The 21,401-nt window shown below is 36.7% G+C and overlaps 1 protein-coding gene across 2 annotated transcripts in view; it reads right to left on the bottom strand.

The window, feature by feature from the left end:
• Nucleotides 1–21,401, bottom strand: part of RANBP17 (RAN binding protein 17) — a 316,163-nt gene that overhangs the window by 94,349 nt on the left and 200,413 nt on the right. For both annotated transcript variants that reach the window (XM_029215882.1, XM_029215883.1), the window contains 2 exons: nucleotides 1,567–1,640; nucleotides 465–545 (listed from right to left, as the gene is read on the bottom strand). In XM_029215882.1, the coding sequence (XP_029071715.1) occupies nucleotides 465–545; nucleotides 1,567–1,640 (155 nt within the window). The remainder of the gene's footprint in view (nucleotides 1–464; nucleotides 546–1,566; nucleotides 1,641–21,401) is intronic.

Here is a 21,401-nt window from a genome sequence, read left to right as displayed (position 1 = left end):
ATATTTGTTTCAACTGAAGAACACTGAAGAAATACTGATTCTTAGGAATTCAGTTTTTATAAAATAATATTTTTGGAACATTTTGACTTTCTTAAAATTAGTTACATGTTTTTTTAAAACAAGAACGTCCTGACAATTATGAAAAATTACGGATTAAAACATGTGGCTTGCATACTTTCTTATATATCCATTTATAAGCCTGGATGGGTATAAACATTAACTTTAACTAGTTAGAAATCTATATATCCATATAAATTCAATTGTGACTCTGAATAAAATTTTCACATTATATAGCTAGTATAAATCTTTCAAAATTATGCATTTACAGATAAGGCTAAATGAAAGGCTTTTTATTAAAAAAATAAAAAAACACTTGAAAAATTATAAATAAGGAAAATATCTGGCCAACAGAATGCACTTGTTAGGTTGTTTATGTACATTATCAGATATAGTAAAAAGGATATCCAACAGAAAGGTCATTTAGGAACTGAAGAGTCCTTGAAATGACAGGCTCACATCTTCCCCAGTATTTAAGGTTTGTAACACTAAATATGAAAAAAAAGTTTTTAATTATAATGAAGGTATTTGTTTGTGTAGGGAGAACATGGAAATACACATACACTCATGTCAGTTAAATGACCTAAATCACAAATATCTCATAAAGTGGGTTTAAATATCAATGGAACATTTTCTATTCTTTTCATAGCATATTCAAAATTATATACAAGCAATGAACACTGCTCTCCAAATGGTGTATTATTCTATAAATTTAGTTTTGTAAATTAAAAAGTTGCCTAAATGTTTCACAGAAGAAACATTAAGTTTGTATCCAAAATAAACATAGTAGGGAGTGACAACAGGATTTACAAAGGAAGTCAAACAGAGACTCACAGTTACTGCCAAGAAGTGGACCATCAAACTTGTGGTTCCAAAACTCACTTCCTATGATCATGATTGTTTATCTAGCTTTGTTCTCTGCAAGTAAGACAGTGCTACCTATCTGTTACACAGATGAAGAAAGATGTCAAGTGGAGGCATAGAAGTTTAGGCTAGGTGTACAAAGTTATGTCTATGACCAGAAACTAGTTAATTTTGCTAATATTCTAAGGATAATTTAAGGACAGTTTCCATGAATATGTCTCTGATAGCCATAGGTTTCTACTGGAATCAATGAATGCCCTGTCTGAAGGCAACCAAATCTCTCTCAATGATTCCAATTTGCAATAATCTCTTGAGTTGGTCTTTAAAACTGAGTATTTTCTTTTTAATTAAAAAAGGCAGTCCAATTGAACTGAAGAGTCAAAGTCTGTAAACTTTTCAAAACCATGTTTTGATACTGCATACTGCAGTAGTACAGATACCTTGAAAAATAACGTATTTTGGATGGTGAATTTTAAATACGTGAAATTAAGTTTCAGATAAGAACAATGCTACCGTTCTAAGAATTAAAGCATAATTTAAAAAGTCTCTTATTAAAAATTAATATTTCTGGAGAAATTTAAGCACAGTAAAAAGGTCAAAGCAACACAATAACAGAAAAATCAAAGAACCAAAGCAGGAACTCACATTTTCGTCATGAATGTTTCTAGAACATGGTTGTCATCTGTTATTCCTAAGACTTCTGACATACGGGCATATACCTGCATGAAAACATTTAATTGTTAAAAACTTTATCATTAACATATATTTTCAAAAGACTATTCAAATTGAACAAATGTAAAGATTTAATGCATTGCTGCATCCACAGTGATGTAGGGAACGAATGGGGAGAACAAATTAAGAATTTAAAAAAATTTTTATAATTTAAAAATTTACCCTCCTCTTTCTCTTCCAGGAAGCACCTCCCTTATTTTGAAATATATACATACCCACATAAACCCACATTTACATACTCATTTTATTCCCAGCATACCCCATAACTTTTGTTTTTTTCTCAAAGTGGTAATAAAGCACCCCTTTCTCAAAGGCAGCTATATGTACGTAAAGGGCTGGAAAGTGGAGTGCCTCAATAAAAGATTCCAACATTTAAAAAATTTCCATCTCTTCCAGATTTTAGCAAGCCATCAAATAATTCAGGATTATGTTAGGCAGCTATAAAAATAAGGATTTCAAAAATAAGAGGAAGTTAAAGAATTTATAGAAATTCTCCTCAAGTATCTCAGTAAGCTCCCCCAAATATACAGATAGGTCTTACTTTCCATGCTGAAACTGAAATCCCAGGCTCAGGGATTCTCTGCTGAATACATCAGGGTCTGGGAATCCACTAAGCTTCCCATTAGGGAGTGATGGTTGCAGAGTTTGGGGTGTAACATTTCAGTTCCAACCTAAGCCGCATTGAGCTTATAAACACATATCCCACTACAAGTGGGAAAATACCACTGGCAGCCAATTGAATATTCCCTCTAATAGCCTGGCAAAGCTGAGAGGTGGGTTGACACCTTCATACTCCCTGATGCTCTGGTATGATTCCAGGTTATCTCTGCCAGACACCAGCTGTATGGGATTTCTCTTCTCTGATTTGACTCCTTGTGATTGTGTTCTCTTACTCTCTCCTGATCTGACTATTTCCTATGGTATGGCAACTTAGCTTTCACTCCCTCTGCCTTTTGTTTTTCATATGTAAACACTACCTTGATATAATGTCATAGGTTGTGAAGGTGAGATAAAAATCACAGGACACCACAAATCATCCAGAGTTACATGGTGATACAGGGGAGGAAAGCTGTTCATTGCAGAGATCTCATGTTTGGATTTTAAACACTATTCAACCAGAAGCTTGTGTTCCAGGCTTTTGACTTAAGTCCTACGACCAGGAGCTCCTCAGGCCAGTAGAGTGAATCAGAGAGAGGTAGAAAGAGAGGGGAAGGAAGGGGCAGGCGAAAGAAGGGGCAGAAGGGTAGAGGGGAGAAGCTGGGGGAGAGAGAAAGGAAGATTGAGATTCAAATTCCTGTTGCTTCTCCTGCTAACTTCTGAGCCCTAATAGAAAAGCATTTCAATTCCAGTATCTGTGACTTGGCTCATGAGAGTAGGCCTTCATCTCTTGTAAGATCAAAGCTATCACTGTTTTTGTAAGATGTCTGCTGAGAAGAGGGAGCTAGGGAGAAAGAACCTAGGGAAGTTAGTTAACACCAAATCCTCAATCATCAGAAACCTTTAAGCCCATAGAAGGCTCAAAGGAAGAATGGTTGTAAAAAGGGAAGTTTCCCTTATCTCAACATGATCCAAAAGCTCTCTCATGAATGGGAGTAAGTCGGGCCCCTTTGAAAATCTGATATTGATATGACTATGGCACACAAGGCCCTTCACAACTTGGCCCCAGCCTACCTCCTCATCTATCATTTCCCTCAACCTGAAGCCACAATGAAATACTCATGAAATACTGAGGCTTCTCATGCAATTACAGATCTCTATGAGTTCATGTGCTGTTCATTTTTCCTGAATCAGCCTTCTTCCTCCTCTTCCCCTGATTCTCATTCAAAAGTCATCTCTGAAGCTTCCTTCCATTTCCAGGTAGGGTAAGTTGCGCTCTCCTTTACGTTCCTATAGCGTCTGGTCCATTCCTCTAGCGTGGTGCTTTTCACATTGTAATTGTTTGGGTGTCCATCTCCCCTCCTACACTGTATTTTTGTAAAATAAAATTTTACACTTTCAAGACTTTTCAAATGCTATTTTTTATGGCAAAGATCAAATTAATCTAATTTTGATTTTGCCCATGCCACAATGAATAATAGAAATGTAACAAAAATGTGATATTAAACATTAAGACATTTAAACATATTAAAAATATTTTTTAAATTGATAGTCCCTGCAAGGAAGTTTTCTGTTGTGTCTCTGGCATTCAAGAAAGAAGGAATCTAAGCAGGCAGGTCTGTTGTGCTCTGCTGTCAAAACAGCTTCTCAAAGCATCAGATTTGACCCAATACGATACTGGAAAAAACAGTCAACATTGACACATGGCAGTGCTTTAATCCACAATTATCCTTGTAACTTGCACCATTCCTTTTATCATCCATTAGCTTTGATTCCCATTATCCCATCTAGAACTGTATCAACGCTTTTGTCCCTAGGGATTTCTCTCCACTACTAGGATCTGACAGCCAAGCTTGAGTACTAAACAGGATCATTACCTCTTAAATCCACTTATCTGATCTACTGAATAGTAAATTGAAAAGCTCATTAAGAGCAACAATCTGATTTGTTTTCACGTGTGACAGGGTCATTTAAAATCAAGGTATGATTACTGCATTTCTTTTAAAAGACCATCTCACGTTTTCCAAGGCACCTTATCATTCAGAGAGCATGCAGATAATATGAAAATGACTTCGAACATTTGAAATGTAGTTATACCATAGATACACATAATTTGGGGGTGAGGACTAATCTGTCCAGTGAGGAAACATCTATAAGGTTATTTATCATAAAGCACAAGTCAATGAAAGTTTTCTACAGAAAAAATTCTTACACAATATTTAGGGGTTTTCAACATTTTCTAAAAATTCTATCACTTCACCAAAAATAATTTTTATGACAGCAAGAAACTACATCACAATACATACTCATTTTAGGGAAAGATACAGGAGTTGGCGTAGGAATGCAAGAAAAGGAAAAAAGTTCACTTTCAATTCATAGGTTTCTAATCTTTTATTTCATAATCAATTAAGATCATTTGATCATAGTGAAAAATAAGCAAAAATCTAAGAAATAAGAGACTAATAAGCCCATTTGTGTTATCCTTCTCTGAAGGATACAATGAAGTTGAATAAATCGTTATGCTTTTGGTTATGTGTTTCACATAACCTAGTTTTTGCCTGTCAGCCTGTGCCTTCCTCCCTTTCTTCTTCTTCTTTTCTTTTTTTTTTAATATGCCTGCCCTTCTCTGTTAGACTACAAACTCCCTGAGGGTGGAGATGATGCTCTGTCTTTTATCTCCCATGCCTAATACTCAATAAATGTTTGTTAAATGAATAACAAGAATGTAATGTTAAAATGTGTATTTTGGCTGATTCCATTTCATTCATAATTTTGTAACAAAAGGAAAACAACCAGTAAGACATGTGTTCTTTTTACAAAGAATTTTTTTCCTGTAAAGATAATATATTCCAAATTCTACTTACTCAGGTGACCACTGGTAAAGTTTTGTTATTTAAAAAGATACAGTTCTTTAAAATTATTATTATTTTTTAATTGAAGTACAGTTGATTTACAATGTTGTGTTAGTTTCAGGTATACAGCAAAGTGATTCAGTTATACATATCTATCTATCTATATATCTATTCTTTTTCAGATTCTTTTCCATTATAGATTATTACAAGATATTGAATATAGTTCCCTGTGCTGTACAGTAGGTCCTTGTTGTTTATCTATTTTATATATAAAAATATGTAGTTTCAATGCTTAAATATTTCTGGAAGAAGCTCTCCCTGTAGATTCAGTAAGAGGAGCTCTCTCTCCTCCTTTGGATACTCAGAGCATCCATTGTTGCTGGCCTATTAGTGGCACTCCTCATGTAATAGAATATTATCTTGTTGTAGTACTAATTTTCTATGTTTATATGTGTTTCCTCCATTACTTCAAGCACGTGCTGCCTGATGGCAGGGACATGTCTATTTCTCTTTTCATCTCCAGAAGTACTCAGAAGCTATCTCGATAAACTTAGCAACATACAAAAAGCACAGGTTTTGGTCCCAAAGATAACTGGATTTGAATTCTGCCACTAACTAGGTGTTACTTAAAGTCTCTGAATCTTGGTTTCCTATCTGAAAAACAGGAATAATAATAAAACCTACCTTATGGGCTTTTGGGAACATTAAATGATGATACCTAACACAGAACCTGACATTTAGCAGCTACTCAACAAATTCTGCTTCCCTTCCTACCCCCTTTCATGGACCCTTTCTAATAGTAGGTGCTAGTATTGTCAGCTACTACCTTTCCAAGAGAAAGCTCATTACATAAAAAATAACAGAAGGGTAAGAAAGGGCTTACCTTGAAGACTTTCACACAGAAAAAAGGTTAAAACAAACAAAACCCTAACTTTGTATTAACTTTGAAATCTTGCTAATCATGGTCAGAAATGGCATTTGTTAAAGGCATAAAGCTTCAAAATTTCATGATACAAAACCAAATTCTTTCTACTTCTAAATAGTTATTGTCTTAGAAGGCAGAAAAAAGTACCCATTTTAGCCAGTCATCCATCTCTCTGGCTCTTGAAATACAGGAAGTCATTAGAAATGTAAGAAATTATCATCAGTACAGACATAAGAAGGCATGCTCCTAAAAAACTGTCTTAATATGTTTTCTTATCTCTAGTCGTTCTACTGTGCAGCTTCTTTTAAACTTCAGAAAAGAGTATTTGGATATGTATATAACACTTCAGTGACCCACTTATGTTCTTTAACTTCTAAACCAGTCAAGTGACAAATAATGTCTGAGCATATGCAGGTAGTTGAAATGATCTTATATCTGGTTTTTAAAAAAAGAAGCCAGACAAGATAAGAAAACCAGACAAGGGAATACACATACAAACAGCAATAAGGTTTTGAGCTGTAAATTTAATTTAATAAAGAATAAAAGCATGTGCTGTGATAATTTTTTAAATTGCTTTCTTTTTCCAATCCTAATCCTTGGTCTTGGGTATCCGCAGTGTTGTCTCTAACATTCTGGTTATAACTTTGAAGAAACTAATTATGTCAATCCTTAAGTTTGAAGTAGATTACAGAACTGGGAAACCCAGAATATTAGTTCCTAAAGGTTGTATGGATATATAATGACAGTCACAGAAATTCAATAACAGCCCTCTATGAAATGTACTCAAAAGCACCGCATGAAACAAATTAAAAAGAACAATGAATCTCTCATTGTGTGCAAATAAGAAAATAAGAGAAAACACTGGTTCTATAGGTTTTCATAAGAGTTGTTATAATGAATTAAGATTTTGGATAATGAATCTTCAGAAAATTACAATAAGTTAATACCCTTAGGCCTTCTATAAATGTTTAGGATGTTATAACTTCTCGAAGAGCTTTTATAAGCAGGCTCAGTGCAGAAAATTAGCAGTGCTGTGGAAATCAACAACAAAGTATTTTGCCATCAGATGATATACTTTCCTGAACCAATTTAGTGTAACAAAATTCACATCCAATAATACAAAGTTGATACCATAAAAATTTTAAAAACTCAACAATTATGAATTTTAAAGCACTGTTTTAATCTATTGAAATGACTTAAAAATCAAGATTTTTATTTTTTTGAATTTTATTTATTTTTTTATACAGCAGGTTCTCATTAGTTATCCATTTTATACATATTAGTGTATACATGTCAATCCCAATCTCCCAATTCATCCCATCACCACCATGACCCGCCCCCCCACCACTTTCCCCCCTTGGTGTCAAGATTTTTAACTGAATGTAATTTAGTAAAACAAGACCTGTCACTGGAAAGCATTCAATATAATAAAAGCATTAATGTTCCTTAGGAAAAGAATTTTGGAACGGAGTGTGAACTCACTTATTATGAGTAAGAAACCAATTTCCATATTTTTGTCTTAGGCTTCAAGTGCCCTTGAAGCCAATGCAGTGCTCTCTACATGAGATCCATAAAAGAGAAAGGGAGGGGAGGGAGGAAAAGGAAAGGTGTAAGAGGAAACTAACAGAGCATTTAATGACTTGGATCTAAACAGTTTGGAACTAAAGATATTGAGCTCTCTCATTAACGTCTGAAGCAGAATAAAAAAAAAATAAAATGATCGTCACAATTAACTTGTGACCACATCAAGAGAATTAATAGTACAGACATCATTGCTGCATATTAAATACATAAACTTTGTGATAATGAATAGATCCACATTAATCTTGGCTGACTGATTTTTCCATATCATTTAAAATAACATCCCAAAATACAGGACCAAAATTAGGTAAAAAAATCTTTTGCTAAAATTTAATTTTAAGACCATAATTTACTTTGGAAACCAAGCAGTAAAAGGTTAGGAATCTGCCTGCCTCATTCAGTGGAATACAGAATGACATCTGATAAAGAAAAGCTGGCTATGGAGATATAAAATAAATATGAATGCTAAGTATTTATTTCAATTAGAATATCTGAACCTACCATCTGTGGTGGCCATCTTGCTAAGGGGACATGTACCTAACAAATCTCTTAAGAGGCGTTCCCAATCTGCTTGAATAAGCTATTGTATAAGAAAACTTGGAGCGACCACTTTGGCCTCACATTTCCTTCGCTCCACATCCTGTGGCACAAAGCATGAACTCAGCAGGCTGGGGTACAGGGCTGCCTGCTGCCTTGTGATAATCCCCTCTCCCAGTAGGGGCCTCCACTGATGCATGGCTAAGAACATGCTTCCTCTTTTGCTTGCACCCCAGTGGGGTTTCCATTCCTCACTTGGGCCCAAATCCAGACTGCTAAGGAAGGGCTCCAGATGCCGCCAGAGACATTTTTGGATTAGTTTCTAAACAATCATTTATTAGAAAGAGGAGTACAGGTACAGTGTGAAAACCAGCAATACTGGTAATTTTGGAGAGATTCTTTCCCTCCTGCCCCGACCAGATCTAAGGTCTAACTACCACCTGTTCAACAGAAGCTGGCTGTTTGCCCCATTTTCCTTCAGGGAGCCACTGACTAAGGATCTCCACCAGCATGAACCTAATGTCTCCCGACAGGCCTTCACTAGCCAAGAGGGACCTGGGTCGAGAGCACCAGTTATTGGTCACAGGATACACAGTCCATAGAAAGACTCCTGTGGTGCAACCAGCTGAAAGCCAACTAGAGAAGACGGGGAGTGTACATTTGTCCTGACACAGCTTTGTTCCCGCTGGCTGCCAGTTCACTCCATATCTGGGGCCAAGCTTCTGTTAAACTAGTCTTCAGGGGCTAAAGCCATGGTAAAGTCTTGGGTAAATATATTATCTTTCCAAGCTCATACAATAAGAAGCGAACCATGGCTATGGCACAGGACTACTGGAAGAAGGTGTGATTAATTTCGGTAGAAGGTTTTGAGATCATGGTTTGAAGGGGCATTTCAGGCATTTGATTCATAATTCTTTGCAACAGCAAATTCATAAGATGACATGATTACATTTTGGAGCAAAGAATTGATGCTGGATGAAGTTTGTGAGAGAGTGATGGTAGAGGTGGGGAACTGGGAAGTAAAAGATTTTGTTTAATCCTTTACACCTCTCAAAGGTGTCTGCCAGAAACGTATTCTGGCACAAGAGATACATGTGCTCTAGATACTGTTCAATAACAGATGCTATTCATTGTAGCCAAATACAACTTTCTGCTTTCAGGTATGAATAACTGGTTAGAATTGGCCACTTCAGAAACGTTATAATCAAGAAACCTAGGCTGCTTTCATACTATGCAATCACACTGAACAGAGGCTTCGCCGTTAATACTATCGAACGTTAGCTGACTATAGAACATTTCGTTATAAAACATGCACACTGTAGGATTCCACAGTGCATAAAAAAGGGAATCAAGAAAAATGCACCCCTACACTTATCACTGTGCACGCGCCTGTTTTAATAATAAGAATCTCGGGCTGTGGTGAGACAAGCATAAAGACTGGTGATCCACCACAATAACCAGCAGCTCAACTCACCTGAACTATTTTCCAAGCCTTCTTTGGAACTCTGGACACATCACTCCTCAGGCGTACAACCTAAAAAGCACAGAGTTTAGGGACCTGCCACCTGGTGTCGGGGATAAGGGAAGAGCAGAAGTCCTTCCCAACTTCCGATACAGGGAGAATGTGGCTCAGGATCTTTGTGGTTGTCACTTAAAATATTCATGGGACTTTGATTTTATTCTGGAGGCTAGGATCATAGGCAGAGTGAAGTGCTGTTCGAAGCCTGGATGTGGTTATATGGATTACAATGGGTTTGCTTCCATGAAATAATTCAAGAAACCAGTTACTAAAGGTAGCCCTGAAAAAGAACAAATTATAAATAACACCTAACAGAACTATTTTTAAGAATCTCTTAATACTGCTGTTTCCCATGAGGCACTCTAATTATGCAAATGTGGCAACTGGGGCTAATGATATAAGTAGGCCAAGTCAACTTCTGAAGGGTAAAAGTATATGTTCAATAAATGAAACGCATTTCTGTAGTCACTCAGAAAGTTAAGCAAATCACATTGAGTCTTCCACCACTTAATCTAACTCTTGCACACACACTCTGCCTCCACCTGCCTCTCTGAAACACCTCCCATTTCCTACATCCAAAACAACTGCTGTACCTTCCTCCTATGAGCCACTCAACTCTCTATCCCTTTAGGAAGGACAACCTGACAAAAAGAGTAAAGGAATAATGGCCCATGGAATGAGAAAAGGGCTGCCAATGACATTGTGCATATTTTTACTATTCTGTCAAATCTGCTATTTTCATTATATTCTCAAACTTTACTCAAAAACGTTGATCCTATAGTCCTTCGTAGCTTTTACTTTCTGTCTCTCACACTAGCCTAGTTAGTGAAAACTTTAACTTGCCCTAAATGCAAAGGATCAGAGTTCACCTTCTGATGGCCTACTGACGTCTTTCAAACACTAGTATCTTCAAACACTAATAAACACTTCAAACCTTCTCTGAGGAGGCAATATACGCAGCAATAGGCCAAGTACCGCTTCCATCCTAGTCTTCCTACTGAATACTTTTATGTTGAAAATTAGCTACAACGTTTGCAAAAGTCTAACTGGTGAACAAAGACAACATGCAGTTGCCCAGGAAGCATAGTCTTCTTTCAATAAGAGACAGAAATGAGCAAGTTGAGTATATATTTTAGATAACTTCAACTAGAAGGAAACACAGAATGCATGTCTAGTGCAATGCACATGGAATACTGAGTGAGGCCACTACTTGCTAGCCTAGCACACTGCTTGGCAGATAACAGACATTTAATCAATATTTTATTGAATAAATTAACTCTATAATTCTAGTAAAATTAGTTAGCCTCTAAGAGTCTCAGTTTCTTCATCTGTAAAATGGAAAGAATAATATCACAAAACAGAAGGCAGTCTAGTGAAGTGGTTAAAGATAGATTCTGAAGCCCAAGACTAGTTGGATTCCACCACTTACTAAGTGATTTTGAGCAAACTGCTTACCCTTTACACCTTAGTTTTCTCAAATATAAAATGAGGATGATAGTTGGCCCTAATTTACAGAATCTTTGAGAGGATTAAAGCAGTTAACATATGTAAAGCACTTACAACAGTCCTGGTACATGGTAAAATTTCCATAAAGTACTGGCTATTATTATTGGGTTGGCAAAAAAGTTTGTTCAGTTTTTTTCTGTTAAGATGGCTCTAGTAGCACTTAGTTGTCTTTAACTTCATTCGAAACAAGTTTGTTAGATTGTATGTGGCAGCTGTCATATGAGCGTGCATTTAAACAAAAACATCAAAATTGGTGAATTTTTGTGTAGCCACTTTAATATTGAAGATGGAAGAAAAGAAGCAACATTTTCAGCATATTATGCTTTATTATTTCAAGAAAGGTAAAAACACAACTGGAATGCAAAAAAAAAGATTTGTGCAGTGTATGCAGAAGGTGCTGTGACTGTTCGAACGTGTCAAAAGTGGCTTGCACAGTTTCGTGCTGGAGATTTCTTGCTGGACAATGCTACGTGGTCAGGTAGACCAGTTGAAGTTGACAGCGATCAAATCAAGACATTAACTGAGAACAATCAGTACACGGGAGATAGGTGACATACTCAAAGTATCCAAATCAAGCGTTGAAAATCATTTGCACCAGCCTGGTTATGTTCATCGCTTTGATGTTTGGGTTCTACGTAAGTTAAGCGAAAAAAACCTTTCTGACCATATTTCCTCATGTGATTCTCTACTTAAACGTAATGAAAATGTTCCGTTTTTAAAACAAATTGTGATGGCAATGAAAAGTGGATACTGTACAATAATGTGGAACGGAAGACATCATGGGGCAAGCGAAATGAACCACCACCAACCACACCAAAGGCTGGTCTTCATCCAAAGAAGGTGATGTGTATATGGTGGTGGGATTGGAAGGGAGTCCTCTACTAATGAGCTCCTTCTGGAAAACCAAACGGTTAATTCCAACAAGTACTGCTCCCAGTTAGACCACTTGAAAGCAGCACTCATCGAAAAGCGTCCAGAATTAGTGAACAGAAAACGCATAATCTTCCATCAGGATAACATAAGACCGCATGTTTCTTTGATGACCAGGCAAAAACTGTTACAGCTTGTCTGGGAAGTTCCGATTCATCCGCCACATTCACCAGACATTGCACCTTCAGATTTCCATTTATTTAGGTCTTTACAAAATTCTCTTAATGTAAAACATTTCCATTGCCTGGAAGACTGTAAAAGGCACCTGGAACAGTTCTTTGCTCAAAAAGACCAAAGGTTTTGGGAACATGGAATTATGAAGTTGCCTGAAAAACGGCAGAAGGTAGTGGAACAAAACAATGAATAGGTTGTTCAATAAAGTTCTTGGTGAAAATGAAAAATGTGTCTTTTATTTTTACTTAAAAACCAAAGGAACCTTTTGGCCAGCCCAATATTATTGTCATCAAATGCTGTATTATATACAGCACTGCCAGCACAGTGTCAGGAACACTTGGAAAGTTTTTAGCACACAGTATGCACCAAATAAACATTAGCTATTAGCCATTAGAATACATGGTCACTAAATGGCCACTACTATTATTAAGTAAGATAGTCAAACATTAGTCTGGCATTAAGATTATGAGGCATGCACCAAGATGACGGTCCCTTTTATTTGTGCTTTATCTGGACTAGATGGTGGAAAGTAAATACTTCTTCTAAACTGGCATGTGAGTAACTTTAATAGTGGTTAAAGAAGAGTGATTAGAGGGAAGAGAGCCCCAGTGAAAGACAGACTAACTCCTAATCTTCTGTCTTCTACCTATAACTTCTATTTTACGGAGGCGGAACAGTAAATGTGATGGGAAAGGAGACAGGAGGAAAACAGAACGCTATGTGGTAGCAGGTGATGTTTTAGCCCAAGGGCTCTGTACAACCTAAGTTCCTGATTTCAAAGCCCTCATCTTCCTTTTTAGAGTCATCACAAGTTCCTGTTTCCTGTGTGAAGGATAAGTTCTCATCTCTGGGTTAAGTAGATGATTTACATCCCTGTGTCCAATAAGTTATCAAAGTCTTCCCAATTCAGGTAAACAAGTCCATCCGATTCTCTGAGTTTTCTTTGCTAAATTAAATGCTCACAGACAAGGGGTTCCAGAACATCATCATTAGAGTTTTAAGTTATCAAAAAGGTTTTTGTGTGATAGGCCCAGTAAGAACAGAAAGGGGCTGCCTTTCATATATGAATATAATATTTATCTCTGACACTAGACCATGGGTTGAGTTGCTTCTCCTAAAGTAGGGTGGATTTTAGCAGATATCTAGGATGTAGCTCGATTCTCTTGTGACTGCTGGATAGCCAGAACTAGAGGTCCAATCTGTGGTTGTAGTGATGAGATTTTTCCTCGGGAAGTAAAATAGCAAAGACGGGGATGAAGCTGTGATGATGGTCTTATCAATCATTACACTTAAAACTGATCATGTCTGGACTCATGTCTAAATACCTACATAGGTAACGTGATACACTGGAAAGCACACTTGGGTTTAGGGTATGATGATTTGGTCGAAAACCCAGGACACTGAACAAGTTTTTAACCTTCCTGAAATCTTTTTTTCATATTCTGCAAAATGAAGATACTCCTACCTACTAAAGAGAATATTGCTGAGAAGACTAAATGAGAAAATGTAATAAATAATGCCACAAAGTGGAGTGAAGCACAAAGTAGAAACCCAATACAGGTTAGATTAAGGTTGGAAAGAAACATGACCTCAAGTGCTATTTCCTAGGCATTTCTCAGTCTACATTACCTGGAAATACAGAATTTGTCACTTACAGCATGGATAATGTTTTAATACCCAGTGCCCTGAACTTTAGGAACTTCAGGAATGTTAAGGTTGGAGAGTATTGTGTAAGTAAGGCAGATGCATCTGCTCGGGAGAGTGGTATTACAGCCCATGTCTCAGAAATGCAAATAACCAGAAAAAAAGGACAGTTGAGAACTGGGACCAACAAGCATGAAAGCATTTCTAATGAGTCACTAAAGCGGGCTAAGAGGCAATATGGAAGGAGGTGGTCATGTACACTTGGAGATAGGAAAGGACAATAAGTGGCTGAAGGCTTAAAAAAAAGGGTTAAAACAAAAGTTGAAAACTGCAATTTCTCAGTTAATGTAAAGGCACCAGTGCACTAAGGTATTTCGCACATTTCAGCACTGTCTATCCTTTTACAGTTTTCCTCGTCAAAAGGTGTGGGAGGTTGTCCATGGAAACGCATTTCCAATTTTGTAATGGGAGTCAATCAGAAAACGTAATCCACGTTGGAGAAAGTCGTTTCAAAGCCAACTTTGCTTAAACACATCTATTCAGTAAAGCAAGGGATACCGGCGCTGGGGAGACACACAGGCTTAAGGGAAAACAAAATCCCAATAAGTAGCCAAATGTGCTTCTATTATTTCAAGATTCCTTCAACAGAAACATTATGGGAAGATAAAAATTAGGAAAACACTGAACTGAACTAATTCAGTGTTAAAAAAATATTTTGCATTTATGTTTTATAACCAAGTGCTTTTCCCACATTTGACCCAAGGCAGCAGATGAAGCGCTATATTCACCACTGCTAATACTAGCAATTGGAACACGCTCTTTGGCAAGGCAGAAATAAGATAATTGTTCAACATAGGCTGGCTTTTCAGAAATACTGGAAGCACTGCCTGTAATTATAGACATCTGTCACTGCTAGCCACTCAGTACTAACCCTGACATCAATATACAACCACAGCACTAAACTGCCTGCAGGCACAGCAATGCAGACCAGATACGCTAGGCAGGCAATCATCTGCCTCATCCAAACGATCTGTCAAGGGCTCCCAACCACAAATAGCTCTTACATTTTGTATCCTTAGGACAATACGTTGATTTATTTTAGATTCTCTAATATTTACAGCCTAGGCCATCTACTAAAATAAAGAAACAAAACTTATGGCTAATGGAGGCAGTTACTGTTCACAGTCATCATAAAAGGTCATAGCTCAACCCTCAAATGTTAAAAATTGATGGCAGCTTTAACCATGTGCTATCATACAGATGTTTCCTTTTGTAGAGGCAATTATTTTCAATAGCAATTCAAAATGGTAACTACAATCTTTCATCAGCAAGTATGTTGCCACATTGATCTAATAGAAATGCTCATATTTTAAAAGCTTTCTTGAGAAGTAAAGGTAAGTTTCAGTGATGAGTACTGAAGAATCCAGACTGTCAGTTTGGGTTTAGCTGTACATATAATACTGTATCTGGAAACATTTTTTTTTTTACGTACACAGATGATGTAATGTCTAAAAACTAGGAAATGATATTGAAGGATAAAATACTTGGTTAATGAATGAGTCAACTGACATATAATCTTGCTGGGTGTAAAGCTTATTGAAATATACATGTACATCTACGTTCATATTTTTAAAAGCCCAAAGACACAACTGTAGCTTTAAATGTCACTCTCTTTTTTTCTTTTTAAGCAGCCAGGGAAGCAAGCTGACAATTATTAGACATTTAGACTAATTAGGAATAAACACTCACAATTATCACAATGTGTTACTGAAAACCCAGATATTTCTTGGTTTGATCACAACAGCCTATGCTGAAGAAAAACTATTAATTACTGACAGACAGTGAGCTTACAAGTGAGCTGCATCTTAAAAACCTCTTTTAAAATACAATTGCTAAATGCCTTACAGTGCTGTAATGTGAGACAGGTTCAAATCTTATTACTTCACTGAAATTAAAACCTAAGTTTTAATACTGTTCAAGTCGAACAATGATTCCACACTTTATTGCTTTTGAAATCCCTTGATGATCATAGGAAAAAATGCCCCCGAGAAAAAAGACTGTTTTCGATAAACAGAAAATACAGTTTGCACTCTTAGCCTCTTTGTCATCACAAAAAAAGGATTTAATGCCAATTCTTTAAAAAGAGACTTTTTTCCCCCACAAAATGTGCACCTTGTGTGCCATTTGTAAAATCAGTTCACTTTTTTTTATTTATTACTGCAGCGCGGCAAGGCAATAAAGAAGCTACCGATAGCTAATAAATTACGTGCCTTTTAAAACAATTCTCTTGCTACAAAAACATGTAACTACAAAGGTTTACATTTACATGGTACATCACATGAAATGTCTGTATTTGTGTTCTATTAACCATTTTGGCAAATTGTGGACTTTTACCAAATAAGTGATTGAAAAAACATAGTGATTCACAAATGTCGACGTGATATAAAATAAAAGCCTTTCTAGTAAACTACTCTTTTGCTGTTTGCACTTCTAAAAATCCTCCAAAATTTATTTTAAAATATGTTTTGATAAACTATTTTATGCATCAAAAAGGTACTCAAAGATGCTCTAGTCAAGGTTAATTTAAACTTTACTCAGTGAATACAGAGACCTACGAAAATACCCTTTTCCTGCCTAATTCATGTTCCTAGTATCATTCAGTCTTAAAAATCATAGCTCCTAGGAGTTACTTGAGGACAAGTTATAAAAGGCAAGATCACTGGATGTAAGGCAAAAATGCCCTCAATCTGTTCCTTAATATATTTTCTTAAAAAAAGATAAGAAACTTGGTTATTTTTTTAAGAAATACATCAAACAAACATGTCTTGCTAAGTAATAATCTCTTTTAAGAGAATATTATCTTCACGTATCCAAAAGAACTGCCGAAAAACCTTACTTTATGAAAGTAAGCTGTTTGTTTTTATGGTTGGTTTATGTACAAGTGAATTTTGAACCGTCTGTACTCTAATTTCAGGGTTAAACTGTTAAATTAATCAGGGTATTAGCTTAATGCTCTCACCCTCTAATCACATGATGAGCATGTATTTATGAGGTAGTGTATTGTCTTTTATTATTAATTTCCTCCATTTCCTGCAATAGCTATTATAGCTGTGGCTTTTTTTTTTGTTTTATACCTACAAAATTTCAACTTTGTTCAATTATGTATGATGAACACTGCTTCAATTTTCAAAGCACAAACAACTTTGATCCATTTCATATTTACTTCAAGATGACAGTCCACCATACAAATGAATAAAAATTCTATATTCTCTAGCATTCCATTTCTCCATTCAGATCTACTTTTTCTCCCTTTCTTTTGAAATCAGCTTGATTATGATGATTAACAATTAGGAATTCGTGGAAGATATGTTTTTTGAAAAGTTCAATGAAATAATTTTATTTCATTTTCATAGACTTTTTAGAGGGGAATCATTACCACCATAAATAACTAATGTTCTATAAACCACATATCTTTACATGTAGAGAACCCAGGTATATTTCCTTATCTTCTGTTTCTTTTTAATAGTATTACTCATGTTTATTGAAATCATGACCTTTCCCCACACTGTAGCTGATTTAAAATGATAAATTCTTAATTAGCAACCAAGAAAAATAGCTGACAAAACATGAACTTTCTCTATGGCCCTCTTCTCTCCCTCCTATATCTCATTGACAAAATTTTATTTTAAATCTTTAGTTACTTGAATTATCCCTTTTGGCTGGGAAAGAGCTCGTTCAATGTACTGTCTCCCTTAGATCACTAAGATTGTGCATTCAAAGCAGGCAGGGCAGGTATCATGAACTCCATTTTTTTTTAGATGGGGTTTAGAAGACGGCTCAAGAAGGCTACACAGTGAAATGGCTTGTTCTCCAACTTCCTACTCAACAGTTTTCACTAACTGACAACACTGCTTCCTAGCTACTTGGAAAAAATATGTATTCATGGATATTTACCATAGAAAATCCAAATTAAACTTTCTACTGGGTGCTATGTTATTCAATGCACGGAAAACAACCTTGCCTTATATCTGGCACCTATCTGACAGAGTAGGAGGGGTGGGTGGTTCTTGGTGCCAACTGAGAGGGGTAGAGGAATTCATTTGCCTTACTAATTACCATCCTATCAGGGATGGAACATTTACACTGTCACCAATTTGTTAAACAGTCTGAAGTGTACTGATACTTAGGTTTCTTGGTCTTGTTTTGCAATCTTGAATAGGAAAGTGGAAAACGTAAAGCTGGACTCTTCTGGTCCGGGAATCCTTCCTGGACTTTCCCAAGATTACATTAGGTGTTCTCCTATACGGTCCCACTGTTGCTCTGCATATCAAATATGGGCCTTATCATATCAAACAATGATGCCTGTCAGCTCTGTGTTCTCCACCTGTCTATGATGGCAGGACTACCTCTCTTTATAATAGTAGTCAATATTATGGCCCATTGTTTAGTACATAGTAGGCAATTACATGTATTTGTAATGTCTACATGTTTTTTCCAACACCACCGAGCAGTTCTCAGGGGACACTACTTGGATGTCTCACATCCAATTAAGGGCTCTGTCACACAAGACTGCTCCTAATTTTCAAACACCAATTGAAAGTCCAATAAAAAAGGAAGTAAGAAAGTTTAGGTTGTCACCTGTGCTTCTGACCAACTAGCTACAGATCGAAGATCCAGGGACTTCTTCCTTGGGTTTGATTAATTTGCTAGAGTGGCTCATAGAACTCAAAGAAACACTTTATTTACTAGATTACTGGTATATTATGAAAGGATGTAACTCAGGAACATCCAGATGGAAGAGATGCTTAGAGCAAGGTATGTGGGAAGGGGTGCAGATCCTTTTCTAATTTACAATCCTTAAAAACGGAACATTAGCTGGTTCCAATCCACTGTCTCCTAATAAAACACTGCTCTAATTAACAACACCTACTTCAAAAAAATGACTAGAATCAGAATAAAATTTCTGTTTTTGTCACCATGAAATCTGACCATCTCACCCTACCTAACCCATATTCAATCAATAGCGACAGATATGCAATACGTATCTTATACCTAGGATATTGCCTCTGTCCTCAAGAATCTCAAACTTTGTTAAGAAAACAAGGACACAGAGCAGAACACTTAAGGAGCAAGACTGGGAATCAGTTAGTCATTTAGTGAATTTAGAGTTAGATTTAAAGGCCAAATCTTGTGCATGCCCCTTCCTACCACTGTGTTCTTAGTCAAGTTACGTTATGGCAGAACTGGGGTTAAGAACACCTTTATCACAAGATTATTTTGAGGTCTACAAGATACAATGTATGTAAAAGCTTATTATTATAGTGCATCATGGCATATAATAAACAATAAACGAGTGCTAGCATTGTCATTATCATTATTATTTAACTAAGTTTTAATGAATATGATCCAGGTATTAAGAACTGTAAGAGTGCCTACTGGAATAGAACACTGAAGGATGGAGATTGCTGTGGGGTAAGCGGGGGGAATGGGGAGAAGAAAAAAGAGAACAATGTAATCCAAGATAAAGATGGTGAGAGTCACCTTGATAGAGGGGGTCTGTGAAAACTAAAATTGGCTAGTAGGTGGAGCTAGATTCTGGAGGACCTTAGAAGCTGAGGACTGTTGGCTAGATGAAGGCAAGAGAGAGGTCTCTGAAGTGGGAAGGGCCCTATGATAAAAGTGGTGTTTAAGATTTGTCTGACTACAGTGTGTGTGATGGACCACAGCCAGAGAGGTCAAGCTTTTATTCTTCTTGAACACTTTGTTGTCTCTGACATCATGTGTTTCCTCTTCTTGATATTTTTACCTTCATGGACACAGTATTCTTGGGCTTCTCACTTTTCAATTCTTTATTTTCCGTTAGAAATGTTTATTTTCCACATCTTTGAGCTGAGAGTGTCCTTCATCCTTATATACCCAGTTCCTTGGGGGAGGTTCATCTGCTCACAAGGTATCAATTAAATATGTACCCCCCCCCAAAACTCTAAATCCATAGTTCCAAAAGTAAGTACTGAATGTGGAAAAAAAATTCCTCTCTACCTCATCTGTATTACTAAAGAAAAGTAGTTAGGGTTGGGAATTGAAAAGAAGGGCCAAGGTGGCAAAATTGTGACAATTTTGCCTCTATTTCCTTGAACAAGAGGAAAGTCTGAGGTAGGCCAGGAAGGAGATTACTGCCTCTGTTAATTATATAAGAACACAGCATATCAGCTAAAGGCTCATTTGGTTCTTTACTGTCTCTGATTATGACTCCAGTGACTTAGCCTCCAGCGATGACCATTAACCTCAGAAGGTTAGAGATGGAGCCCAGAAATTTCTATCTCTCCTTAAGTAGTTGAGAATCTTTCATTCATGGACTTATCGACCTATTTGTATTTTCATTTTGTGGCACTCCCTGGAAAAATAAGCCCCATAAAATTTCATTATCCACCAAAGAAAGCAGAACTTCTTCTTATTTGCCCTGAACTTAATGTAAGGCTAAGGGTACTCTTGAATTTAAATATTTACAAAATTTTCAAGTTCTAACAATATTGATTAAAAAAGCCAAAAACCTGATCTTCTCTCTTAAGTGTTTAACTTTCTAGGCTGAAGAGGCCTAACACTTTCATACTGTTGATTTCTACAGTGTATATGTGAGCTGCGCTCTACAAAAAGTGAAATATAAATAGAGGTTATTATGTCTACTGACTGTGCTTTTAAATCATTTGAATTATTGCATCTCTGGGGTCTGTTTTGTACAGACCACATTTTTGGGTAGCGATAAAGGTCAAAAAACATGTAACAACATCGCCATTCAATTCTGATTACCATCTTAAAAGGCTACTAGAGGGCTTAATGTTGACAGGCGGAAAGCTCAAGGAAAAAACAAATTAGCTGTTGTAAGTTTTTAGAAACAGGCTACAAGTGTTCCTTTTCTTTCTTTTTAAGTAAAAGCATTTTTTAAAAAACTTAAAAAAAGCAGAAGCAGAGGACCAAGTGCCAACAGTACTTCTCAATGACTAGAGATGAAGAGTACTCACCTGCAGCTAAATAAATTGTACCATCCCTGATTCCTTATGCTGAGGCCCTCTATCACATATTGTATCATCTCTTTGACATGACATTTTTTTTTTTTTTTTGCGGTACGTGGGCCTCTCACTGTTGTGGCCTCTCCCGTTGCGGGGCACAGGCTCCGGACGCGCAGGCTCAGCGGCCATGGCTCATGGGCCCAGCCGCTCCGCGGCACGTGGGATTCTCCCAGACCGGGGCACGAACCCGTGTCCCCTGCATCGGCAGGCGGACTCTCAACCACTGCGCCACCAGGGAAGCCCACATGACAACATTTTTGAAGAACAGTGTAGAAGAGCTAGAGAAGCTAGAGCTCAAATCCCCAGTCCAAGTGTGACCCTAAACAACTTTCTCAACTTCTTTAAGAATCAATTTCTTCATTCACAAAATGAAGGTAATAATACTTACCTTGTAAGGCTGTAGAGAGAGAGGATTA

The sequence above is a fragment of the Monodon monoceros genome, unplaced genomic scaffold (genome assembly GCF_005190385.1).
Source record: "Monodon monoceros isolate NGI ecotype Baffin Bay Population unplaced genomic scaffold, NGI_Narwhal_1 Super_Scaffold_12, whole genome shotgun sequence".
Taxonomy (NCBI): Eukaryota; Metazoa; Chordata; class Mammalia; order Artiodactyla; family Monodontidae; genus Monodon; species Monodon monoceros.
Note: the sequence above shows the minus strand (reverse complement) of the source record. Positions and strands in the feature narration are given on the sequence as shown.